We start from the raw sequence: 27,950 nt of genomic DNA, 5'->3' as shown, positions 1-27,950 counted from the left end.
TCTTGATGGATAAATTTATTCCTTTGCTTTGGGCTGTCATGGCCTGCTTAACGGATGAGTATCATGCAGAGGTCACACTATGTCTTAAAATAAAGGTGTATAGCACTGTGTAAAGAAAGTAAAAGTATTATGAGGTGGCACATAGCTTTCACATGGAAACAATGGCAGAGCTAACAATCAGTACAAGCCATAATTTGTTTCAGCAAACACCAAATACAGCTGGTCAATAGGCTGCCACATTTACATCACTCATTTAGTTCAAGCTTATTTAAAAATAAAAGCAAAGCATCATTCAGTGCTATTCTCTTATAAACCTTATATTTGCACACAAAAAAATGTAACATCGACTAAGCAGCAAATCTTAGAGGGCAAGGAACAAGAAGTTGTATCAGTAATGTGATACAAATGCAACTGCCAACAACAAAATGCATGTATTACTCATAGAAAAATGTTTGTGCAGGAAATTACCTCTTGTGCTGTAGATGACCCCGCAAGACTGGTGAGTGTTTATTGCACTAGATGAATTCTACAAGGCATTTCATCACAAGCTCGAATGTTTTAAAGGTGCCCTGAAGCAGTTATTGATGGCCAAATTATGAATAGTTGGGCAAATTACTTAGAATTCATACTTGGCTATAATTACTGCAAGGGAAGCACAGTGAAAGAAACCCAGATTATAGAGCATCTGGAATCACTATGCACATGCACATAGGCAGTGAAGACCAGGTATATCAAGGAACAGTCAAAGCTATGTAAAGGAACACTGAATGGCCGAGGGGGGGGGGGGGGAATCTGAGAACTACAAAACTGTAGTACTAGCAAGGTCAAAACACTGTCATAAAGTCTCTTCTGATCATATTAATAAACTTCATTGCAAGCCAGAGCTGTTATTTCTTTCTCTACCCTGTAATTGAACCTTAAATAATTATTTATGGTACTGTAGATGCTCTTCACCTGTTCCAGTCACTGCAAGTGTATTAGATAAAATAGATGCAGCACATGTATTGCCTGTTACCGTATATCGGCCAATAATAAGTAACCACAGTGTATTTTCTTATTGTGCATCTTCAGTTTTAGAAATTAGCTAGTGAATGAGCCTTGACGAATGACACCTTTGATGATGCAATGAAAGTGGAAAGAAGAATGCTTCAGGGCCACTCTATGCTTTGCAACATAGGCACGAGTGAACTTCCTAATACTAGCTACAACACTATGTGTTCAAAACTTAGTGCAAACCTACATTAAATTTTGGACCCTATTTCCACCTTCTGTAAGGGGTTCGTGGACCTTCCATTCATAAAATATAAAAACGTCAGAGACATGAAGCTCCTAGCAGGATTGGACTGGTTTCGTAGTTGGGTTTGCTCGCATCTGTTGTGAAAGCATTGAATGAAATCTGCTAGTACTAAATTGGTGAGGCACCAATAACTTCTATACAGTTAACAGCACTTTGCATATTTGTATATCAATCACAACGAAATAATTTAACAAGTAAAGCTTACTGCCGAATTTGAACTTTTCCTGCTCTTTCACCCCCCAATAAAAGCGACGTAATGGTACCTTTGTCAGATCAGCAATACTGTCATTACCACATAATTTAGCATAGAGTGTCACGAAATATAAGAAGAGCTTTATTATTTTAGCAACCTGGGAAAGAGGACAGATATGACATGACATACTCTGATGTATTTCTGTTCAAGTGTTTTTGTCACCACTGTGACATTAAATATCCACAGCAATTCACACTATTAGTCATTTAAATGGCGCAGTGGTTGATCATATCTTAAATGTCCACATTTCTGTAGATTACTGTTGCACTATACAATTCTATAAGCTCATTTATAAGTAAGTTGGTTCACAGAAAAAAAAATGGGCTGGCTTGCACTAGTGGCACAGGGCTAAAGACACAGCAGAGCTGATCGGTTCCTAGCTGGTCCTTGCTATACGAAGTGATGCTAAGTCATACGAAGTAATGCCAAGTGATGCTAAGTTATACGAAGTGTATAAGCATTTCCTCATGGTCCGTGGCATCGGGAACGCCTCGCGAAGCACTTGCAGTCCGAGCAAACGTAGGGGAAGTGGGGCGAAAGCTATGCACAGTGTACGGGCGGCGCGCAGCAGACGACACGCTGGGATGACGTCGCAGCACATGCGCAGTAGCGCGCAGCTGGTGGGAGCTCGGCCGAGCCACCGCCAGAAGCGCCTGCTGCAGTCACGGACACCGCGAGCGTTCGGCGCTAATGCGGGAAAACGGAGAAGCGCGGATAGCGTCGGCAGCACCTCTGCGCGTTGCCTCGTTGGTGCTGCTACAATTTCTCACTCTCTCGCTCTCATTTTCGCTTTCTCTCTCCCGAGCATAGCATGCAACACTCTGCGAGGTGGTTGCTAGGCAATGCAGTGGCAGGCGGCACACATTACGGCCGGCTTAAACAGCTCTGCTGTTAAGATAAGGTTTCAAGTCTCTGGCGAAAAGTAGGTACCATTCAGTTTTCAAGATGTCCCTGCTGTAAGCAACACAAGGTAAATTGAGGCCCAACATTATAAAGAGCCCTTGAGATGGCAAAAGTGATACAACAGGAAAGGCACCTCACAGGATCCAGCACTCACCTAGAAGTGCTGCATCATTCAACAGTGAGCTGTACTTGCATAATGTCATTTGAACTTTGAAATTGCACCTGTCAACAAACAGCACTTGGCGACAGCAACTGACAAGTCAAGAATGCAGTGGCAAGTGCCCTTTACAAAGAACATCCACAAATGCACCAGCACAATACCTCGCCGAACTCTGTACTACAGTGCTTCTTCATTGCCATCGATGGCCCTATGTTTGCCTCACCAAGGCAATCACATAACATAAACCTCTTCACTCTGGTGGGGGACTATTATTGTTATTGAAGGGCTGTACATCCAAAAGCATCATAGAGATGCAAGAGGTGCCGCGGCAGAAGGCTAGTGATTTTCACCTCTAGGCATCTTAAGGGCCTATGAAACACTTTTTGAACACGGTGAGAAAAATTTTTAAATTAAATTAATTAAATTCTGGGGTTTTAGGTACCAGAAACCACGATCTGATTAAGAGGCATGCCGTAGTGGGAGACTCCAGATGGCACGCTTCCTCCGCGCTTTCCTTGCTTGCACGCGTGAGATTGAGCCACCATCGTCGGCTCACCCTCGCAGGCTTTCACTCTTACATAGAGCACATGGTGCGCGGCAACAATGTTTTCCGCCTTGGACTTTATATGGAACAACACAGCGATGCTGACGCCGACGGCAGAAATGCACCTGGAGTGTCCATATAATTGTTATCTCAAAAAGAGAAATTCGGTAATATGCTCTTTGAAAGGCACTGTTCACACTCCAGCCTGTTGCTCAGTTTTATTGCGATAGCAATTATATGGACACTCAAAGAGGATTTCTGCCGTCGGCGTCACCGTCGCCGTGAGGTTCCGTATGACAGTCAACGGCGATGAAATCGTCGCCGCGCGCCGGACGCTGTATGTGCGAGTGAAAGGGCGTGAGGGACGCGCACTTTCACAGGGAGCGAACGCACAGCGGAGAACAAACACGCATTCTGTGCCGTGCTCCCTGAAGGGCTGCAGAATTAAGCGTCTCTTCCTTCCTATACAATCACCATGTATATAGAGCAAACGTGACTTCTTCCGTCACGTGAAAGGCCGTGGGGGGACGGGAGGGAGGGGAGGCGACGTTTAGCTGCGGCACCAAATGCATATTTATATAAAAACATTGTGAGGCGAGAAGGTGGTAAAGACTTCCGACGCTGCTCGACGAGTGTCCCATTCTGATCTCGTCGAAAACCTCTGAGCCGCCCCCAGAGGCCCTGGCAACAGTCACCAATGCCGCGCGCTTTTGGTGCGAACGCGGGCAAAACGGCGATGGCGTCGACAACAGTTCTGCGTGTTGCTGGTGCTGCTGCATGTCCAAGTTTATACAGCTGATAAAACTACTATCCTTACTCCATATAGCTCTCTGCTAAGTTGCTATCGCAATTGATGCTTCGCCTTTCGGATGAAACTGCAACATTTTTTAAAGAAAAGGTGTTCCAGGGCTCCTTTAATGTTGCATCTACAGCTTGATACTCAAGCATTTTCAGATTTCATCACCATTCGACTGTCCTTCAGTATCAACCCTGGTGTGAGAGGACGAGGTTTGTTTACTTTAAGTGCATGTACTCGCGTCTGTAAACAGATTAAACTTGAGCCACTGCACCTTCCTTGACGCATTTCTGTTAGCCAAAGCGTGCAGATGTTCACACTCCTGAGGAGATTTGCAAGAAGGTTTTTTTTTTCCTTTTTTTGTATGGGAGGACAGGATAATCCCTCTCAGAATCTCTTAAACACTCTTCAATGTCCCCCATTTTATCTGCATACGGTTTATGCAGTGTGCTGTGTTCTTTGTCCCTACACCTGCCAATACTAGATATTTGTCGACTTGGCGCACAATTGTGAAATGTCAACTGGTGCCAAGCAACCTATTCTTCACGCCTGCACGATCCCCTGCAAGAGAACTGCATTTTCCGGAAGCATGGAGAGGCACAGAGACACACCTTGTGGTATAGGCCTCACCTGCATTCTTGACTTGTCAGTGGCTACAGTAAATTTTCTGATTGTGTGTCATGTCTCAATAAACACTCTGGAACATTATTTCAAAGCAAATTAGTGCAATGACTATAGGTTCTTGTCACATGGACAGTCTTGATCAAGCTCGAGTCAATATATGGATCAAACTTCAAACTGTACGGGAGGTCCCCGTACAGTCTCTCAATATGGGTCCTCCTCCTGCATATGGCACCCATCCAAATATATATCACTTGATCACACCAATAAAATCTGAATCTGAACTCTACACTGCTGGAACTTTGCTATGCATCATTTTCAAGTGTGCTTGACTTCTCGTCTGTTACACCAGTGTGCACATTACCCTTCAGTTAAAGTCAAGGAGAGCAGTGCCAATTTATTGCAATAAGGATCGAAATTGTCCATGTGACAAAGACATAATAGATTAGAGAAAGCAGCTATGGATTTCCTTTTCAAATTTCCTCACATAACACATTTCAATAAAGCTCTTATGAAAAGAAAGCCCCAACGAGAAACAGGTTAGTCCCTGCCTATCTGGTGTGTCGACGCAGGCGCATCAATTCGAAACATACACTCTGCAACGTTAAAGTAGCCCAAGTATTCAACATCTTCAGGTGTTGTGTCGTAATGGTAGTGTCCACCTTGCTTGTGGTCGCTAAAGCAGTGAGTGTGCTCTATGCGAAGATCCCAGCCCTGTGCATGACGCAGCAAAAACAACAGAAAACAGATTAGCAAAGCGCAACATAAACAGAAGTATGCTGCACAGCAAAGCGCAAATGGTAGCAGTTTGCAAATATTCAGAGTTTCCCAGAAAATGCATCCAAAGTTCCTTTAAAAATAGAGAAGATGCGAAAATTCAGCAACCTCTATGGGAGTACTTTCACCAAAGAGGCACACACCTTAATATGACTTGATGTAGTAATTAGACTAGCAATTTCGAAAAGTGGACTAATCGACTTTTGAACTGAAAGAATCTGACAACTGACCCTAATGCAGACAAGCAAAAATCTGATGCTGCTAATTTTTGCGGTGTAATGAATTAAGGCCAATTTTACCTGGAAACCCAAAACTTCACTGCAGAAGAGCACAACTGTCAAGTTACATGACTTTAGGCCTTACACTTGGCAAGCATGAAGCAAGTGTCCTTCTCTAGCTTGCTGTATGCTCACCCGGTGGTGCGATGTTAACATTCACATCTAGTTTTCATTAACTTAACAGTCCCCCCCCCACCTCATTCGTATCACTCCCACATGCACTCACGTCATTTGAGATACAGCAAAGAATAAATTTTTTGCTTTTATACATCCATTTCTTCACTCTATCTGTCTCCACATCCGTGCAAGAACACATAAAAGCCTAACAGGGACCAGCGTTTACCAGTGCTCTAGAGCGAAGCCGTCCATAACACTCCCACTCCATTCCAGAGAGTGGAGATCTCCATAATTGCACTCCTTTTAACCCCTCAGAATGGTGAGAGTTGGACCATTCCCACTTCTGGAGTGTCAGCTGGTCCATTCCATTCCTCCAATTTCAGTAAATAAAACGCTTTTTCTATAATTCTTTACTACTTGCACTTGCAGGCCTAGCAACAAAAAATACACATTTTTCAAGTCTTAACAACATAACAAATGTTACGTAATAAATTTTTGCACGACAAACAAACAAAGTTTGTGGCCTCTCATCACTTTCAGGGCGTTGTTGCCTGCAAAGTGCAACCTATCTAATTATTAGTTATTCGAGCAAAGCAAAGTACAAAATAATCTTGCATCGTAACCCCTCATAGTGGGTGAGCGCAATTATTTGAGGAAAAAGCAGGCAAGCAAAATTAAAGATTGCTGCTGCCGCAGTGAATTAGTTTTTTTCACTATTACTGGTCTACTAATGAGCACAACCTTCCAGCACAACCCTCTGCGCGCTTGTTATCCCACCTTCTGGATACCTGACAGGGTGCGAAAAAACATGGCACACTTTCCAAATTACCGTGGAATCACGCAGGAAACAACCATTTGCGGCGTGGTCGTTTCTGGCCTGCATCCTTTTGTAATAGGTCAAGCATGGTCTTGCTAAATTGAATAATTCTTCCCAATTTAACTCCTTAACTAAATCTTTAAGAGTTAACTCCAACTAAAAGTTCCTGTCTTACATGCACTTCAACGTCGTAATGAAGAAAGGTTTTAGTGGCAGAGGTAGTCACCTATATGTAGATACTGAAATAGGTTTATTGAGTAAAAATTTATAAATGTAATAAATTTGCCAAGTCTAGCTCAGTCTAATTGGCAAATTTACCGGTTTTGTAGACTTCCTTAAAATCAACACTTAGTGCTCTGGGACTATGTACTCATTCTATTCCAACTCCATTCTGAAATCTCAGGGCTCCCATTCCATTGCCATTCCATCTACCAGACTATTGACATCATTCCGTTCCCATTCCACTTCCGGGTGATTGAAAATGTGGAGTGATTCTGGAATGATTCTAACTCCGGAGTTGCCACTCCGCAACTCTGGTGTCTACTCGCGCCATAAAACGTTTGTTCACTATACGTGATTCACTATAATAATGCTCTACTGTATTTGCATACCGACACCTCCTCCCATTTAGAGATTGGCTTTCCATCAAAGCTCAATTGCCAACTGGTTCAGCCTGCTACATTTTTAAGCAATAAATAAAAAAAAAAGAATGATGTTTCATTATACTATTGCTGCAGCTCTGAACATAATGAACAAAGTGTGGGTTGAACATAACACTAGTGCTTTTCAGCGCAGGCAAATTTAAAGAAGAGTCATATTATGCCCGTGCAGATATCGCAGTTCGACCGCGTTTTCCAGATAGGATTGAACAGATAATCCTGCAATGTCAAAAGTAACAAGGAAAGTGGATGATATACATTGCATACGCCATCTCTGTGTTTAACACTGCTGACAAGGTTGTCATTGATGCATCCAGTTTAATGCAATGGCATGACAGCTTTTAAAGCTTGACACCATCCAAATCCAAAGCAAGAAAGTATCCAAGTAATATTATTACAGACAGAGCGTAAGTTGGAAACAAGATGCACCTGCTCCACCAAGCGTACTAACAATAACACATCTTTCATAGTGGAACAAATCTTCCACAATAGCTGTCTACAGGTCACCACAAAAAATTTCGCTATCTAAAATGATGTGCATGTAGTAAGGTGACGACCAGCTAGCGCTTTTAAAAAAAAGTCCATAGCTTTAAAACTGGGAAGCACAGCTTTCTTACAGTAGCTATGGCAGCTAGTTGTGATGACCCTTGGAAATAAAGCCATTCTTTCAGTTTTTTAAGACGACATTCTGCGTAACGGTCCAACATTGGTATAATGAGCACAAATATAATGAATGTAATCAGTCATGGCAAAGCAAATTTTTGTTGAATTGTGGCTCAAAATGCTATGCAAGCCAGAACAAAATTTTGAAACTCCCGCAAGAGTTACTTTAAATGCTCTTTCCTGTGCGTTTATGCAATTAGATGCAAAGATATGTTAAGTTGTAAAAAACTCATCTGGTCAGGCAGCACATTAAAGTTATTTTGTGTTTCGAAACCCATATGGGCTCCTTGTTGACAATCTGCAACAACAAACCCATACAGGTTGCAGAATGTCAATTATCTTTCGACTAGGTCAGAGACCAGGGCCGGTATTTTGTAGCGATGCCTTTCCGGTACTAATGCCTTTTCGCGCTTATCGCGCTTTGTCAGTGGTCAGAGCGACGGTCCGCTCGTGTTATCAACGGGATCAGCCGGCCGTGGGCGGTGGATGATAAGACTAGTATAGAATAAGTCATAAGGCATCGCTACAAAATACCGGCCCAGAAGGCTTTTTTTTTTTCTAAAAATATATGTGCTTTGATAACTGGCGCCACCAATGCAAAGCAGACAAAGCTCATTTCAAGAAAAAGATTGGCTTTGCCTGAAATTGTTTCCATAATTCTGTTGCATGACCTTGAATACAAATTTGCTGATGCCAATTTTTGTTCTTTTACAAGAATATCAGATAAACTAACAGAATTTTGCTCCGAATGTGACTTCACTACATCGATGTTCAAATGTGTGAAATGGAGAAGTTATTACTGATCAGAGAGACATTTCCTGGTCCATCCATGCAGTTCATGCAGCGATTACAAACTGCAGATCTTGCATAAGGAGGAGACTTACCGGGTCATGGGAGACAAACACACTGAGACACACCAGGGGGGCCTCCATCTCAAAGAATTTGAGCCAGCAGTTCATGGCCTCATTCGTTAGCAGTGGTGCTGTGGAAAACTTTGGCTGAAAAATGAAGAGGAGGCAATTAATGGGATGCTGAATACAAACACACCAAACTCTTTCCACTTCTCCATATACAGAGGAAGAAAAGTTATTAGCAAATAAAATGCCAAGTGAAGGCAGAACTTTCCATTTTTCTGTTTCTCCAATGCCCGAGTTGCAGCATAAGTCACACCACTGCACAGCTAAAGTCATCTTTAAGCCTGAGATGCTCATGGAGCATTCGTCCTGTCTATCCTATGCTCATATTTGTTCATGCTCCTTTAACTTATGAATGGAACACGACTAGCCCAACTAGCTGCACTCCCGGGAAGCTTAGACAGCATCAGCGAGGTTTAAGCCCGATTTTGTTAAGTCGTGCAGTCTCATTATTCTCAAAGAGCCTGGTGTGACGTTACCTTTCAAGTTTTAACAAGTCTTGTGGCTTCTCACCAAACGCAGGTCTTCACCAGTGACAATGTTGCAAATGGCAGAAAAACAATGTCGGGAAAACTCTGCACCTCTGGTCGACCCAGGAACTGAACCTAGGACCACTGCACCTCAAACCCCAATGCTCTACGAGATAGGCTATGTGCACCACCGTGTGTTGGCTGCATTTCTCCACCTTGCACTAGAATTTGGCACATGACAGAAGACAAAGAAGTCAAGGGCCACCCGAACATTCAAAAGGCAAATGCTTTAGTTGGGGACTAAAGTTTCCAGTAGTGGCAAAATTGATGCAGGTCCCACATGTTGTATTCTGCTTGCTTTGGTTTCGGTTTGATCCTGACCACTGGCGCCCCGCCAGCGCCTAATGTTGTAATCAGAGCGTACGCTGATCCCTTCCCCCTCTCCGAATAAAGACGGTTGTCGTTTGGTCCCCAACAGAAGAAGTCGTCTCGTTTTCTCTGCGGCACTTAGCGCCCCGGCCGTTAGGCCTCACCGCGAAGCTCATGTGCGTCCGACCGCTTCGCCGTGCGAGGCCCCGACACCGCATCTTGGAGACTCGATACCACACCACACACTGCAGGAACTTATGTAAGTGAAGATCTGGCGATCCAGCAAGATTAAATGACACAGCACAATGTTAAAAGAACAATCTGGTATCTGGTTAAGGGGCATGCCGTAGTTGGGGACTTCAGATAAATTTTGACCACCTGAGTTTCTTTACCGTGCACTTTATTTTTGTTCTAGTTTCCTTACACAAGAAACCAAAGGGTTCCGGACAAAGGGTGCTTCCTTGCACCTGACTGGGTCTGGGGCCCTATACAAACTGTACACGGAGGAAACAGTGTTATACAAATCAAGTACATATTTCAATATCTACTCACATAGAAAAAAAAAATGCGCATAGAAAGCAGCAAACAGAATTAATAAAAATGACGGCATCCACATCTCATCTCGCAACACACAGGCACAATTGCACATGAGGTACAAAGAAAAATGAAGTAAAAAAATAGATCTGTCGCAAAAAAAAGCAATAAAATAAGGAAAAGAAAGAGTATGTTTAAAACACAATACTCAATAAGCTTACAGAAAAATTGCTTCGGTCAAAGCACCCTTAAAAGCAGCAACTGACGAGTGCCGTTCAATTATTGTGATAAGATCCTGATTCTCGTTCCAAAGCTTAAGTATTTGATATTCTAATTTAGACTTTATTCACTGCAATTTGCTTGCAGTTTTGGCACTCTATCTTATTGTTCTGAGATCCAAATTCCAATTCAGTACTATGAACGATAGCTCAAAACTTTGACTGCCTTTTTATTTCTGTATGCATGCAGGTCGCAAGCTGGTGTTTTGTGTTTGTAAAGCTAAGTACACCTAAATCTAAGTACACAAGCGCTTCTGCATTTCGCCCCTACAGGGATTGAACTCACGACCTCCTGCACAGCAGTGCAATGCCACAGCCACTAAGCAACTGCAGCAGAATTTAATCTCTTACAAAGTGCACTGCCTAGACTTTTAGAGCCAGCCAAGGTACCTTAGGAGAAATGCTACTCGGACAACTTTTTCTTGAAATATTTGTGACAGCTCAATGAAACTTTCACCATTTACAGAGTTTGAGCTTCTCTTTTCAAATCTGCTTTTAGTTTTTTTGATAGCTCATTTGGTTAATTTTTTGTAAGAACAATGCATTTTTGTGCAAGCTTAGGCAATAACAGTGAAGCACAAGAAAACACTGAAGAATAGCTCATATTGCTCCCAATGAATAGTAGAATTCAATAAAGCAAAAAATATAGTGTAACATTTATGTTTTAGTCTAGGCAAAAATTTCAACGCTGAGTTTCAGTTTTACCATTCTCAATGAAGAAACTTTAAAAAATTATCTTCCTGGATATGTTTGTGTAAAGCTCCGAAAGTTCTTCTTTGAATTCAGGACATGTTAAAGCATAAGCATGCCAAATTTCATTATGATCAGACTACACAAAGTGCAGAAATTTGAGTGCACATACTCTAAGAATGCTACAAAATGAAGAACTGATAAAAACACATTGGAAAGTTAGAAAAAAAAAAGTCGCAACACTAAACTTCGGCAGGCAAACAATTTTTCTTTTTTTTTTTTGTATCTTCAGCAAGCATGCGGCATTGCCGAAGTGGGCTCTGGGAGAAGAGGGTTAGGCCAACATACCCGTGAAATTTCTAAGAGCAGGCAACCCCGCGAAGCGGAATGCCGTATGCGCAAAATTGAGGTAAATTCGCACTTTCACGAGCCACCACGAGTGCTTTTGCATTTTTTACTAACTTCTAGATTATTCTCAGCTTGGATATTTTAATGCATAGAAGAGGAGGCTTGGAGGAATACAAAACACAACAAAACACAAAATATACCTTTTCTGAAAAAATCAGTTTTTCAACCCTCATCTGGGGTCCTGAAACACAACATGAGATGGGTGAAAAAAACACATTCCGCAGATAGCACTTGCTGCTGTGAACATAGTTAAACCTGCTTATAACGAACCTCCATATAACGAATTCCTGGATATAACGAAGTTTTTCTATTCCCCGCCGTTACACCATAGAAGCACATGTATTTGAGACCTCCATGTAACGAAGTGGCAGCGGGTACCCCCTCGATATAATGAATTTTCCCCTCCGACAACCTAGAGATTTCGCCCCAAATTTTGTCATTTTTGCGCGAGCAGCAACGGGAAGCACCTTCTCCGCCGCGACGGAATGCGAAGCGAGTGCACATGTGCATGTGTGCGTGTGCGAGGTGGGCCTGCATCCCTCGACCCGGCGACCTTGCCGCCGCTGGCGTGACCTTTCCCCCTCCCTTCATTCAAACCGGATCCTGCCGCTTGCTGCAGCTGGCCTAGCCCGCCAAGCCGGCACTCTCCTTTTGCAGTTGATGTTGCCGACGCGCCGGTACACGCTGTGACACATCACACTCGATAAGCGCGTAAACGCGCTGTCAAACGCTGGTGGCGTGTGGAAACGCCACTGGAGAAGCAAGCGAAGTGACCTTCGCGCTGTTGTCTATCGCTTCAACGCAAACTGAGTGCCGAGAACACACAGCACACACAAAGCTACAAGCCGCTGACGCACCTACACTGCTAGACTGCCCCAACGCAGATCACTTTCAAGATACGGCCCGTGCGACCGCGCGCCGCCGCGCAGTATGCAGTTGATGCCACAGTACAGTAAAACGCCGCCCCGCCATCCCTCCCCCATCGCTCCCTTGCCGGTGCCTCGCGCAACGGAAGAAGGCGCGCTTCCTCCCTGCTTTTCTTGCGCGCACAAGATTTCGACGCGGTTGTCGGCTCCCCTTGCATGTTTTCACTTGCACATACAGCATACGGCGCGCGGCGACTGCGTTATCGCCCTTGGACTTTATACGGAATATCTATGAGCCAAAACCAATTTTAGGGCCACAACGCGTCATAGACACCATCTTTATATAGCAAATACGGATCTCAAACGCCATACTTTTGCTGGCGGAAACCGAAAATATGTCATAGGTGTTGCCCCCAGCACTTTGGGCGGCCAATGCCATCGTCAAGCCACCAAGCCAAGCGACATGAAAAGTCAAAATGGCCGCTCGGGCAAGCACGGGGTGACAGGTCACAACGTATGATGCGGGAACGGTCCCACAGTTGCGACGCAACAGCGGGGTTACCAATGCATTTGGTTCTATGGGAGCTGTGCCGGGACCAGCCGAAAACGACGTAACAGCCGGGAAAACGCAGCCCCCGGAAACGTAACAGCGGGGCTCTACTATAACACTATACGGCGCTACGACGCCATCGTGACGCTAGCTCTTCGTTTCCGATGCCTCGCGCTTGTGCGAAACGACACGCGTCCACGCATCCGGCACCTGGTGTGACATTCCAAGGATGAGTGCTTCGACAAAAACGGAAAACGGGTGCGCGTTACAATCCAGGGCGCGTTAGAATCAAGTAAATACGGTAAGCGTTTCTTTTTCAAAATTTCGTGCCGAACCTGCATATAACGAAATCCTCTTTATAAAGAAGTTTTTCGGGAATTTGTTAATTTCGTTATATCCAGGTTTAACTGTATCAGTGAAATCTTGCACTCGTGTTTCGTAATTGGGGCTCACAAGCAGAGCGCAAAGTGACATTTTTCTCAAACCCTCTCTTTTGAACAGAAGCCTTCTGCTCACCCTTTGAAGCTGTCATATTTCGTCATATAGCAGCTTTCCATACACAGCTGCTATTGGCTAATAGCTGGCATCAATCAAGAAGCACGCGCAGATGATCGTCGGCCCACGCTCGGCAGCGGCTGCCCATGTAGGAATGAAACTTTGGGCCACACTACTTATCGGAATGTCCTAGCCATGTGGCTCTCGCTAATTTCAATTAGTCTGGAACACTAAACTAGCGTCGAACTAAACAAAAGTTAAGCCGAGACCACAAGCATGCCATGCCTACTGTGGGTCTCGAATAGCTGTTAGCACCTACAAGGAGCGTGCCAGTGCATGCTCACTCCCGGCCACTCCTAACTAGACGTGCTTCATACTGAGCTTCGTATTGAGTGCTACAAGTGCACAATCTATTTGCCTATTATCTGTGCAGGACAAAGCCAGTCTGCACCATGTAGCACCGCCAGGCTGGAGCCCTCCAGCCCTGCTGAGCACTCACAGTTTAGTGTAGCCACGCGCAGCTGCATCTGCTGTGTAGCATAAATACCACACGGCTGCAGCGGGGTGCCGCCACAGGGTGCCACGATGAGCGCGCTCGCTATAATGCCATAGGCAGGGTGTCACCACTCTATCGCCACTGCCGCTTTTCTGCTGCTTCCAAACGGAGGACGTGAGGGTGAATGGGAAAGGTAAATACCGCACTCAAAGTATCTACACTCATAGTAGGCCTTTTAGAAAAATTATTTCGATAATATATTCTGGGAAAGTATCATACTCGTTCAAAGGCATATTTTAGGCTTCAAACAAATGTGGTTCAGGGCCCCTTTAAAGGGGTACTGACATTTTTTGAATGGCTATTCATTTTTTGCATTAAATGAAGGTCATAGACCTCTCAACCCCTAGAAAAACTAGTGAGAAGCCTCAGACGCCATTAACAATTTAATGCAATAACTTTATTACCGCCAGTTTCATTTCCCAGGAGGATACTGTGCCGTGACATCACGACACAGTATGTGGGAGCAGGACATTGCGATGTTTTGACACTCACTCTGGCTCACTCAGTAGTCCGCTATTCTGCTACATCAGCCATCACAACAAGTAGCAGAATACGAGATGACTAAGCGAGCCGGAGTCAGTGTCAAAACATCCCAATGCCCTTCTTCCACGTGACCACATACTGTGTCGCGACATCACGACACAGTATCCTCCTGGGAAACGAAACCGGCTTGAAAAAAGCTATTATATTAAATTATTTAAGGCACTCTGAGGCTTGTCACTATTTTTGGGGGTTTAGTGTTCTAGGACCTCTGAACAGATTTTCATTTAGTGCAAAAAGTAAATAGCAGAAAATATTTGTCAGTAGTTCGGAACATCAAGTGGCTTGATTCTGCTGGATGGAATTGCAGTTCTGAAAAGAATGTTTTCTGAAGAAGGACATTCAAAGTGAGGAAGGCAAGTCACAAAAGAGCAATGCAAACATGGGGCAAAAGGAGCAGCAGCCCAATAACGTGCTGGCTTGAAAAAAAAAAAGACACGAAATGCTAAAGTAACAAAACAGGCTTACCATGATGTGGAGCTTTGCTTTTCCTTTTGCAAGCAGGAAAGCACCTCCGAGTCCCACTGGCTTGGTGCCGTAGTGAGCAGCAAGTGCTTTCCTCATGGCAGTCACAAAGTTGTCTCCACCCTTGCGCTTTTTGGCACTGACACGGATTACCTGAAGGTGGAATATAGGCGAACATACATTAAACAGTAAAAAACAACAAAAGGCAGAGTCATTTCTGTAAAGAATCATCTACTTAAGAAGGGGCACATAAAATGTGGACACATGGGAGACATTAAAGCAACACAATTGCCTGCTGTCAAGTTACAACACTTCCATTGACCAAACGAGTCCCAAGGAAATCTGGAGGAAGTTTCATTCAAGTAAAAAATTTGGCATTCACCTGAAAGTAGCATAAATTCACGAAACAAACGCTTACAGGTACCTTAGAAAGTGTGTCACAGTAAAAAGAAAAATTCCTTATATCGGGGTGTGCACTCAAACCCATGGTCATTTCTAGGCAGTCGTTCTTGCAATTCAAGCTAACCAGTTAGGTGGTTAGGGCTAGGAGATTTTTGCACGAAGAAAGCTAGCCAGTTGAAGAAAAATTTGTCTCAGTCAGGAAATCAAACTCAGCACTGCATTCCCCTTCCAGGGCAGGAGCTCTAGTAACTGACCTAACCAACAGACTATGGCTAAGAGATGATACATTGAAGGCAGATGAGTCAACAACTTGAGATAGTGCGTGAACAATAAATCACTTAATGAGCTCTGTCACAATCCGCAAAACGGAAGAAGCTTCTGCGAAGCTTTTTCGCTACTTGAGGTGGGTAGCCCCTTGCAGGACATTTCCGTTGAGAGTCAGCATTTCATATGTTGACATCTGGGTTTACGCGGTGTGTTCAAAAAGTATCGAACCTTCTTTCCCACGTAAACCAATGAAGTGCGGGAGGCTTCCTTAGGGAGGGAACCTTCATGCACATGTGTGAATTTTTCTCTGCTCGCAGAAAGCATCAGCTGCTGGCAGTTGGCCTACGAGTGAGGACGTGTAGTGAACACTTGTCGAATTCCAATAAGTTGTAAAAATGGGAGAACAACAGGAGCAGCGATATTGCATCAAATTTTGCCAAAAGTTTGGCGATACCCAAGTGTAAACCATTCACAAGATTCAACAGGCTTTCGTGGCATGATGCCATGAGCAGCTCATGGATAAAGAAGTGGTACAACTGCTTCAAAGATGACCGCACATCGGTGGACAGCGAACCACGTTCAGGCAGACCCTCAACAAGCCAAAGTGAGAATGTCATTCAGCAAGTGCTGACTTTGGTCATGGAGGACCATCGCATCACACTCCGAGAGCTTGAATGAGATAGGGGTAAACATTAGATAAGCACATTCAATTCTGACCAAAGATTTGGGCATGAGGAGAGTGTTTGCAAAATTCGCACTGGAACTGCTAACAATGGAGCAGAAGCAAGTTCAAGCAACTCCATCTGGAACAGACCTGCTGGACAATGCAAACAGTAACCACAACTTCCTGAACACAGTGATCACAGGCGATCAGTCGTGTGTTTATGGTTACACCTCAGAAACCAAGATGCAGTCAACACATTCGAAACATCCAACATCCCCGAGGCAAAAAAATGCATGGCAGGTCCACAGCAATGTCAAGATCATGTTGACAGTCTCCTTCGACTCCCATGGGTTGGTGCATCATGAGTACGCTCCACAAGGCCAAACCATCACAAAGGATTACTACCACGAGGTCCTCCGTCGCCTTCGTGATGCTGTGCAGCGCAAACGACCGGATCTGTGGGCAGCAAAAACTTGGCAGCTCCATCACGATGACACACCTGCCCATTCTGCCAATCTAATTCAGATTTTCTTTGCCAAACACAACATTCCGGTGGTTTGTCAAGCTCCCCATTCTCCGACACGGCTCCATGTGACTTTTATCTATTTCACAAGCTGAAAATGCCTCTGAAAGGAACCCGATTTGAGTCAAAAGAAGACATCATGTGGAATGCGATGGTTCGGCTGATCACCATTACAAAAGACGCATTCCAGAAGTGTTTCCAACAATGGCGGGAGCGCTGGGAGAAGTGTGTGCATTACCAAGGAGACTACTTTGCAGGGGATTAGGGTTTTGTACCTACTAATCAATAAATGTATCTCTGCTGACCAAATGTTTGATACTTTTTGAACACACCTTGTAATCTCATACAGTAACTTTAAATATCAAATTTATAAACACACTATTTCCTGCAGAAAGTATCTATAGTGTGCTCATAGGATGAACCTGAAGCAAGATGTGGGCAGCTAATGGAACAAAGGTGGTGCAAAACTACACTAAACTTATTGATGATCGGATGCTTCCACACTCATACATGGTCACTGCTTTTGATGCGACTGGGAAAACATCCAGTCTAATGACCCGCAGTCTGCTCCAATATGAACAAACCAAAGTGAAACTTTTGTTTCAAATTAAGGTGCGTCCTATTTGTTGGAGCCCTGGAACATGGTCCCATTAGTGGAACAGATATATATTAACAAAGGTGGTGTTAATACATGGGTGATTGTATCATGATTTGTCCACACTGCACTAAGAAAGGAATTCAACAGAGTGCATTCCCGATACTACATTCTATCCTAATGCAGCTGCTTCCAAGTCCATAGTGCCCTTTCAGTTACAGTGCAGACAGGCACTTAGCATGTGTTGGTGGCCTAATTGATTATTCATTACACGGTTAAAGCATCACACCTGAAAAAGATACAGGCGCAAAATAAGGACAGATACAAAGTACTGGACTACAACTGCACAATGGCTGTACAGTGTACAGTACTCTAAAACAAAGTAGAATGGTTAGCCTGATCAAGGCTGTTGGCCAGGCTGAAAGCATGACCTTTCAGGTATTTTATGAAAGCAAGCAAACAAACAAACAACAAGAGAAACAAACAGGGCACACCTTTCCTGGCTTGCCTTCAGATATTAGCAGATTAGCCATTAGGCCAAATTCACAGCAGGGAGTTGTGAATCGGCCCAGTTCATAGGAACCATCCTGTGAAAGAAACCAATAGCATCAGGGTATTAGCCATTCACATTAAAAATAAGCTTTTCTGTCAAAGCTGGAAGTACTTCTTCATGGGTGCACTTGCTCAAGGAACTGCAGGTGTCTAAAATAACCCTCTGTCCTCACATTTTTACTTAAAGCATGCAAAAAAAGTCCAGCTGATTCTACCACGAAACACATTTGATCATCAAGAAAGCTCCATACACCTCCACAGATCAACAGGTATTCTTGTTGTAGTGCTGGTCCTGTTGGTAGGTGGTTAGTAGTAGGTCTAAATAAACAAACAGCAGTACTGTACTATGTCAAGCATGTGATGTGGGGATCGAGGTGCCCTCCCGTGCCTCAACCCCAGCTCGTGTGTTGTGATGGCCATTTAATAAGCTCGACTGCTCTGGTGGCAACATGGTGGACATGCCTAGTATAATGGAGCTATTTTCCCACATAAACCAAGCTTTTCCCATCCCAGAGTTGAGTCACGTGCGCAAGCACGTGTCACCAGGATGTGCCTTGATTGGCTGCCCCAAAGTACCCTCTCCACCGAGCTCTGGACCGCGGAGCATTTTCTCACCGCGGCAGATGCTTTACACGCCTGCTCAGCTGGACGCGAGACCTTTCCTCCTGCAACTTCTTGCGCTCGGTGGACACGCTACCCGGTGAGCTCAAACTCAATCGGTCTAGCAATTAGCCTTTACCCACAAGCCATGAGTACTGCACTGCGATGCATCCTAGATTAATAAACCTGCATTTGTTGGTAATCTGACCCTGAAGACTTCTCTGCACCATGTCCGAGAGTCGACAAACCCAGCCATAACGTCGTCTGTGCACAGTGGAGTGGAAAAGCATTGAGCTCTTTACTGAGCATCACTTGCTGGGTGAGCCTCTTGCAAATTCCATCCCCACAATTTCCAGCAAATATTGCAAGATAGTAATCTGTGATTATCTGCCTATTGCTTTCCAATGACTAAGCGACAGATATTCAATAACTACTAGAACTCGATAACATTTTGAAAAAAGCATTATCACCACTCACCTCATTAATCTTTGCAAAGTGACTGTTGTTGAAAGGCTTATCACCATACTTCATGTTATGCATCATCTGCATGATCAAAAAAAAAAAGGATATATGAGGTAATGCAGCAGAACATGCGCATTATACTCCACTGCATGACTTGCACACTACAATGATGATCCTTCTGCTACGAATGCATCAAGCTACTAATAAAAAATACTTCACACTCCTTATTTTTAATGTTATATTTTGCCGTTAATATGTTGTCACAACCTGGTGCAGAGCCTTCAATAAAGAATTTGTAGCCATTGCAAGATGCATCTCCCCATGGCAGCATAACAAAGCACAAAGGGTTTCAAGGCATGGACATAAATGGACAGGATTGACACCAAGTGTAGCAGAGACAGCTCTGTTTAATGTTACATTCGACCAGTTCCTGCGGTGCACCAACTCAGTACGTAGCAATGCGGAGCCCTGTCAAGATTCAAGCCAGAGAAAGTCTGCCCAAGATGTTCAGCTGCTCTTAGGGCAATTGGAGAAGCCACGTGATTAGTATTCTGTCCGATTTCAGTGACGCTCCCAGCTCGAAGGTGAGAGCATCTCCAAGCACTCCGAGGTGGAACACAGCGCTCTGAACAAACGTTTCGCTTCAATCAATATCAAACAGCCGAATGTAAACCACAGCACAAGAGTGCTCTATAGAGCTCAAAAGCAATCAGTCAAATGTGCGATAACAGATAGCAGTTTTGCTGTGGCATCAATTGCACCCACCCTTCTCCTCCATACATTTCAATCAGTTTATTTGCTTAAGGCTTGAGCAACCACACAACAGTTACACGAATTTCAGTGCTAACGCACTGTAAGACACCAAGTTATCCTAGATGAAATCATTTATAAGTAATATGTGGAAATGCTTGTTTTCAAAATTGAAGTACTGAACGAGAGAACATGAAAATAACTTCATTACATCCAATATTTGTTTTAGGCATAGTTACACGCTATCAGTCAGAAATGTTACATTCGTGTTCGTTATATCTAAGTTCGCCTGTATCAGAACCAACTTTTCATATTCCATGACAAAAGAACAAGCACTTACAGAGCAAAATAATAAAGCGATTGAAACATACCTCACTGTTGACACCGACCACATTGAATGGACCGGCGCCAGCGCCAATGACGAGCGCGTCGGAAATGTTTGTCTGCTTCACGACTTGTTCTAAACTGTAGATCTGGAATACGAATATCAACTATTATGAATGCTTCACAAAAGTAACAGCACAGTGATGCATTACAGCGAGTTGTTAGCAGGCAAACGGTGACAGTCACACACTGCAGTACAACTGATAAGTGGGGACATCCAACATTAGTCCCTGCACTTGAACATAAAATGAGCACTGACTCATGAGTTGCAACCCTAACACACCTATTTGTCTATCATAAATTCATGAAAAGAAAGAAAGAAAATTATGGGGTTTTATGTGCCAAAACCGCCATCTCATTGTGAGGAACGCCGTAGTGGGGGACTTTGGATTAATTTGGACCACCTGGGGTTCTTTAACATGCACCTAAATCTAAGTACACGGGTGTTTTCTACATTTCGCCCCTATTGAAATGCGGCCGCCGTGGCCGGGATTTGATCCCGCGACCTCATGCTTAGCAGCCCAACACCATAACCACTAAGCAACCATGGCAAGGTCATGAAAAGAAGAACTTGAGAGAGCACAGCTGATGTTAGCTGACCAGAAATGTTTAACACTTGCAAGGATATGATGTACACAAGAGGAGGATTGTTGCTCTGTCAGTAAAACCTTACTCATAATACGCAGACATCATGGGGATGGTTCCCAAGGGAGGCTTATATTTTCTTCAACGTTTGTTGCTAGTTATTTGTACTCTTAACAAAGGAATGGTTTCTGTTTCTCTTTTATTAAAACATTACAAATCCTTCTAATGCTTGCTCTCATTTAAATAATTAGTTGATGTGGTCTCAAGTCCCAAAGCTGCACAGTGTTGCGAGGGGTGCCGTGGCAGTGTGTCCTGAATTAATTGCACCCACTTGGTCTCCTTTAATGTTCGCTCATATAACGATAAGCTGTTTTACACTCCAGTCCTGTCTAAATGGGGCTATGATAGCCAGGGAATTGAACCTAAGACCTCATGCTCTAGTTTTAAATTAAACTGTAGGGTTTAATGCCCAGAAGCTGCACAGTGGGCTACTGGGATTCTGTTGCGGAGGGCTCCAAATTAATTTTGACCACCTGGAGTCTTTAACGTACACCTAAAGCACGGCACACAAGCGTTTTCGCATTCTGCCACCATGTGGTCACTGCAGCCAAGAATCAAATCCTCATGCTCAGCAGTGCAATGAGAACATCATTTTCCACGTTTCAGAGTACACGTATCTTCGCTTCAACCTCAACCCAGGTCTTTCTTGGTCTTCACATATTAAATACATCTGCGCTATCGCATCTAGTTCATTAGGACATTTACGTCATAATATCCATAACTCTACTACTGAAAAACGTAAGTTGGCTTACAAGAGCTTTGTCCGACCTCAAATCGAGTTTGCTTCATCTGTTTGATCTCCCCACCAAAAGTACTTAGTTGATAAGTTGGAAACAATTCAGAACAGGGCCGCACAATTTATCTCTCATTCATACAATTATAACTCAAGCATAACACAAGTCAAGCATGACCTGCCACTACAACCATTATGTACGTGCCGCGACATTGCTGTTTTAACCCTATTACATAAATATGTCCACAATAAGATTGTATTGTACTTGGATTGATTGTCTTCTATAGTATATTTTTGCTATTCTTGCAACTGGTAGCAATTCATTTTTTTCTAAAAAAATGTTACACACTTATTCACCTCTATCACTTGAGTGTAATGGTTGTGATTGTTTGTTATTGACACTGGTTTACTACTGATATTATTTCTCATCTTTCCTGTAGTTTTTGTAAAATTGTTGTATAAATAGTTACAGAATTTGTGAGTTCTAACAATCAAAATTTCTTTATTACCCCCTTACCTAAACTGGGCCTGTACGGTATATTGAAATATATAAATAAATAAAGCCACTAAGCCCCTGTGGCAGTTCATGCTCTAGATTTAATGCCTGTCAGTCATTGTAGGTGGTCTCCAAACTAACCATGAGGCATTTATCTTTTTTCATCGATATTAGCCCAAGCTCAACTTTCTTCAAGGGAGCTAGGGCAGATAGCCTGAACTATCACAATCACACAAGGAATGCGATGTTTACCAGCTGCCACTTTAGTTCATGTCCTATGGCCCTTTCAGAAACATGTAAAATAATTTTATTTTTTTGTGAGTGGCAGTAAAAATAAAATAGTTACCCTTACCTTGTCTTTTTGCACAATAGGAACTAAGTAAGGGACCCCACCGACGTCAGCTAGGCAGGGCTTGCCGCATATACCTGCAGGAAAAAGAATGCAACAATGTACCAGTGCTGCAAATACGTTTATGCTGTGGCTAGAGCACCTACACATGCAATTCTATGCAATCTAAATTGATTGACACTATGGGTTTTAACTTCCCAAAACAACACTGAGAGTACGAGATACACAATTATGAAGGGCTACGGATTAAAATTGAACACCTGGGATTCTTTAAGGGGCACCTAAATCTAAGCACACAAGAGTTTTGCATTTTGCACCATCAAAGTATGGCCAACACTATGCACCTTGAACTGAGGCACCTGCTAAGCACATAGCATATTCCATAATTCAGATAGCAACTTTAAGGGTGCCCATGACAGTAAGACATTAAAAATCTGCTATACTAGACAGATTCTGTCACTGCACTGCTACATATAACTTGTTTTGTTATCATAATTCATGCCTACACTTCCATCAATATTTGACCTTTGCTGCCTGCAATGACCTCAAGTGAACAGAATTTTCACTAAGGGTGTTCGAGTTCTGGTTTATTTCATACATATAAATTAAAATTTCACACACACAAGAAAATTACTTAAATATGTACTTTTCTTCTGCGTGTAACATCAGAACTTCCTCCTATATACTAGTATACAGTAGGAAGTTCCAATTTATAATTCAACATATTTTATGCATATCTTGCATACTTCATGTATTTGTATTTTCAAACCCCCTCCCCTCGGTGGTGCTTCAGATTAAGACCTAAGGGTATAATACATATCTAAATAAAATTTTGAAGAAGGGAACTCGCAGGCAGATTAAACAATAAGCACAGCAGCAGTTGTGGCCGAAATATCACACAAATTAAAAATGAATGCAAATAATTATATGATGAACTGGTTTCACAAATAACAATTCTGATCAGGCATGAAATTATAATGACGCTATTCTTAACTAGATGACACACAACACAGATTACATAAAGTAAACCTAACTAAATAAATTTAGCACAACTGAAAAGTGTAACATTATTTTCTACTTGGTAAATAAACTTGGAGTAAGTAAATTGTGCAGTCAACAATTAATGACATTATACATCATGTATACTAATGCCAATGACTAAAGGTATCAAAAAAGAATGAAACATACATATTTACAGTATTTCAAACAAGTAAGATATAATTTTAAGGTGACTAGTCAATAGATGATGGTTAACTTAAATAACAATCTATTGACTAGTCATCTCAAAATTCTATTTTTAAATACGAGCACTTCTGTATCACTACTTATTCAAATGACAGTTTAATACATTTACACTGTGTTAAGATACTGAAAAGTTCCAGAGCACAGAGAAGAACTCTTTGAGAAGTGTAAGAGTGCTGAACAGACTGCCATCAGTATTCGTGTTACACATGCAAAATAATTTATTGTCCTTACAAATTATTAATCAGCATTTTAACACGAAATATGAATGAAAATAGTAATTGAACACTAACACAGCATGAAATAGACGTTCGCACCAGCAAAGATAACGGAACATTTCACGAATGCTAAAGAAAAAGCTTCAATGCAAGCAGAACTGGCCACTAAGAATGCCGCATGCAAAGCACAATGTAGCTCACTCACATATCACGCAGTGGTGATTCATGAGCAAAAGCAGGTGTCTCCTATAGCATAGCGGACATTCAGGCCAAACACTCATTTGTTCTCGTGCCTAGATTCATAGAAATATCGTTGGGGACAGTCGAGCACAAAATTCTTGAACTTGCACTGAATTTCTTTGAAGGCCAGGGACACTAAATACGAACACTAAATCAGTTTATACTGATAAGGTGTTCATTAAGAACCTATTTTCATTAATTTCACAGTAATAGGTTCATCATTAGATGAGAAAATGAAGCTCAAAGTTTAATTTCTAAAATTACGTGCCGAAACCCCGGCGCCTGCATGTCAGTGTGATGTCACAGGATTTCAAAGTATTCTTTCGTATTTTGGCTATTGTGGCACCACTAAAAGTTCTCGAACGCTTTAACATTCCCTCTTTGACTCTTTTGGAATGCAATGTAGTCCGTCTTTACTTGCAAGAGGTTAACTAGGCCTGAGCAGACACTGTCGAAATGCATGACGTCATGGCGAGCTAATGTGGGAACTTCCAAGGCAGTGTGTCACCACCGGCGTTTCGTTTTTGCTTCTTTTGCAGATTACTTAGCCCCCACTCCCGGTAAGTGTGGCTTTATTGATATTGTAGAAGTGGAATTTACAAATATGGCTAAAATAATTTCAGTCTTTAGTGTCCCTTTGACATAACAAGCTTCCTCTACTCGACAGTTTTAATTTCTCAGAGCTAGTCATCCCACATGGCTCGACAGTGCACTTAGACCAACAATGGCAATATTGTAAGGTAGAAATAGAAATTCTGTACGAGTAGAAACAGATACACAAAAATAAACACATACTACAGACACACAGCACTATGCATTTGCGTCTTATTGTATCCGTTTTCCTATTTGCACTGCTAGAAGTTTTTTGGGGATGCATTTATAATACCATACGACGTTACCAACAAGCCCACATTGCAATTGTTGAGGAAATTTTGCTGCACATTAAGCTCAAACATTGATTCATGCTGTCCTCTCCTCCCAAAGCATGCGCATTTATTTTAGCCAAGCCTGACATCACCTTCCTGCACATTAAAATGTGTCTACCCTGTTTGTTGTATAGTATTATGCTTGTCGACTAGTATTCATCTAGAAATGGCAAATTGAAACCACTAGGTAAAGACTCTGCTAAGATCAATTCTTTAATGGCAACCAACTCTGTGTTGAATTGTTGAAGCATTGATTGATGCAGCAATCTAGTTAAGGAAACGAGTGCAATTTTCATACGTCTATCCCTATAATCAAACACATCTTAGATATTATGAACATAGTGTGTCTTCTGTCATGACCTGAAGGATTCACAGAAAGATTTTTTGGTGACTGCACAGTTTACACTTGAAGCTCTTTAATTGTGCACTAGATGATTCTGCACCTCCAACTAATAAAAAATTGTTTCACTTCAACAAATGAACTTGGCTGACTAAAAGACGGGTTTATGACTAAATTCAGTTCTATCCTCAATGCAAGATGTTCCCGAAAGTCGTGTGGCTGTAGCGGTGCAGACTACCCATCATTGTGCAAATTTCTTTCGAGTTAAGTTTCCCACACAAATCAGCATAGTTTCTTAAATGTTGCATTTTCTTTTATTCTTATCAGTTTCAAAGCCTTGATTCTAAAGGATAGCTGTTCCAATTTACCCTGCTATATTTATTGTTATTTTGTGGTGATATTAACAAAGTAGTTGCTGCGTACTTGTTGAACTTAGATGGCATGCCAATATGATTCCAAGGTATGATGTGTTTGCACAATAGGGATGTGTTCCATCAACAAAAACAGCACACCTTGTGCCTTTATTGCCAATCAGCTTCTCTACCTGGTTCTTTATGGAGCTTCTTCCAAGGAGGAACATGCGTTGAGATTACATAATGGTCATGATACGGGATAACCTTTCTGATGGCTCTTATCCTTTCGTATAGCTGTTGACAACAGTGCAAGAAGGCATGCAGACAGGCTGCTGTCAACGTCGTGTTACTTTTATTCTCCGTCTGCACGTCCATTTTACCTCCTCTGACAGCCTTGGCATGATGCCAGCTTCATCCTCATTAGTGTGAGTCAATGGTAATGGAAAGCTGACGAAGAGCCTGGCTGTAGGAACAATTGTATAAATAAAGAAACCTTGTTAGGAATTCACAGCAGCTATTTATGCATGACAGCTTTAGAGTTTAACGCATGTCTGTTAGAGCCTGCTGCAATTATTCTAATTAGTCTTCCTTAACTAGGAGTTAATGGCATGCGAGAATATGCAAAGAGCGTGGAGGAAGTGAGGAACCACTTATTAAGGAGTGCAAAAGTATATCTCACCTTCATAGAGAGAGAGAGAGAGAGAAAAAAACACATTTCATTTACAGAAAATCTCACCTTCAGATGCAAGCATGAAGGGCTTTTCTTTCAGGTCCGGGCAGTCGACCACAGACACTTCAACATGCTCGAATGTGCCCTTAAGTCCATCGTTCAAAACTGCACAGCATCAGAGAACCAGAACGTTACATATTTATTACGGCAACGTCAGCTCTTTAACTATATATACACTGCCGATCTCAAAAACTTCCACTGCATCGACCCCCAGCAGCTCGTCTAGCTTTATTATACGGCATAACTGTAGCGCATACTTCGCACGCGCTCAGGCGCTTTGTAAGTAGATGCAGGCGCGTGACCTCAAACACGAATATCCAGCTGCAGACATGCATATTTCTCTAGCTCCGCACATTCATTACAACAGCGTATGTATCGCTCATCAGTTTCTTCTCAGACAGCTAGGCAGTCCATTTAGCCAAATTAATATTTGGATAATAGACTTAATCGGCAGACAAATTGCGTCTAGCTAAAGTAATCTGCCAATATAACATATAACACGTGAACATTTTTTTTCTTAAGATATGCACTTCTGAGTAAAACCGGCCGTGCTTGATATTTAGCACTCTGCTGCATACTCTGAACTATATCGCCTCCCAGAGCATAGCGGTAGCGGCTATGCCCACAGCAAGGACACCGTTACACAATGTATCTCTCCTTTCTGCGTGAACACGATGAACGGGCCCAATTTTAGCACGACGATCGATATGCTTCGGCCGTCAAAGAGCCACGTATGCCCGTCGCTCACCTTTGGCGACGTCGTCCAGGCTCGGGAAGTGGAGCGGGTGCTTCTGGACCTTTGACGCCGGCATCTTGTAGTGACGACCGTCGAGTGCACGGCACCTTTTTCCGAAGAGGTCGCGTTTCCTAACGCCCTTAGCACTGTGGCTCTCTCGAGTCGCTACAAGGCCAACGCTGAAGCAGCTGCGGTGCGACTGGCGTGTGCAAACTGCACACAAACGTTCGCTGCCTCTTCAGCGACAGAGCAATCGCCGGCCAACGAGCGGCGGGTCGTCGATAAAACGCCTTTTATCGCCCTCCGGTCATGTCATGGTCAGTTATCATCAAATGAAGCGGCGACGCCTTGCGCTTCTGAGGAAAGTGGGCGGCTGGACACAACACAAACTAAGGAAACGAGCGCAACAACTTGTTGCACGGCGCCGGTTTTCGCGCTGACGTGCGGCGAGTGGCTCGAAATCGTTCAATCAAACGCCGAACAGCGACAGAGCCAAACCCACCTCAATGCGAAACTGGTCGGCCTCGAAGCTTTGTGTACGGCGATGATGATGACAATGGCGCCCGTTTAGTTTCGGTTTCGGAACAACGACAGCGGCAACATGTTACTGCAAATGCGTGCTTCTCGTTTGTTCTAAGTGTATCGCATCCATGCATGGTATTAAACAATACTGACCCCGCATTTTGAAATGTGAACAAGAATAATTTAGCAGTTTAGCCAAGG

At 43.0% G+C, this 27,950-nt stretch overlaps 1 protein-coding gene across 1 annotated transcript; it reads right to left on the bottom strand.

Moving 5' to 3' along the window:
• LOC119446533 (ester hydrolase C11orf54 homolog) lies at window positions 1-27,745 on the bottom strand. Its single transcript, XM_037710981.2, has 9 exons — window positions 27,240-27,745; window positions 26,498-26,596; window positions 22,446-22,519; window positions 20,207-20,308; window positions 19,101-19,166; window positions 17,966-18,058; window positions 15,024-15,173; window positions 8,770-8,883; window positions 1-5,288 (listed from the first exon to the last, which is right to left on the bottom strand). The coding sequence occupies exons 1-9, from the start codon at window positions 27,301-27,303 to the stop codon at window positions 5,115-5,117; spliced, it is 936 nt and encodes a 311-aa protein (XP_037566909.1). The 5' UTR covers window positions 27,304-27,745; the 3' UTR covers window positions 1-5,114.
• Between the last annotated feature and the right edge of the window lie 205 nt (window positions 27,746-27,950).

Source organism: Dermacentor silvarum, chromosome 3, assembly GCF_013339745.2.
Source record: "Dermacentor silvarum isolate Dsil-2018 chromosome 3, BIME_Dsil_1.4, whole genome shotgun sequence".
Classification (NCBI taxonomy): domain Eukaryota; kingdom Metazoa; phylum Arthropoda; class Arachnida; order Ixodida; family Ixodidae; genus Dermacentor; species Dermacentor silvarum.
Note: the sequence above shows the minus strand (reverse complement) of the source record. Positions and strands in the feature narration are given on the sequence as shown.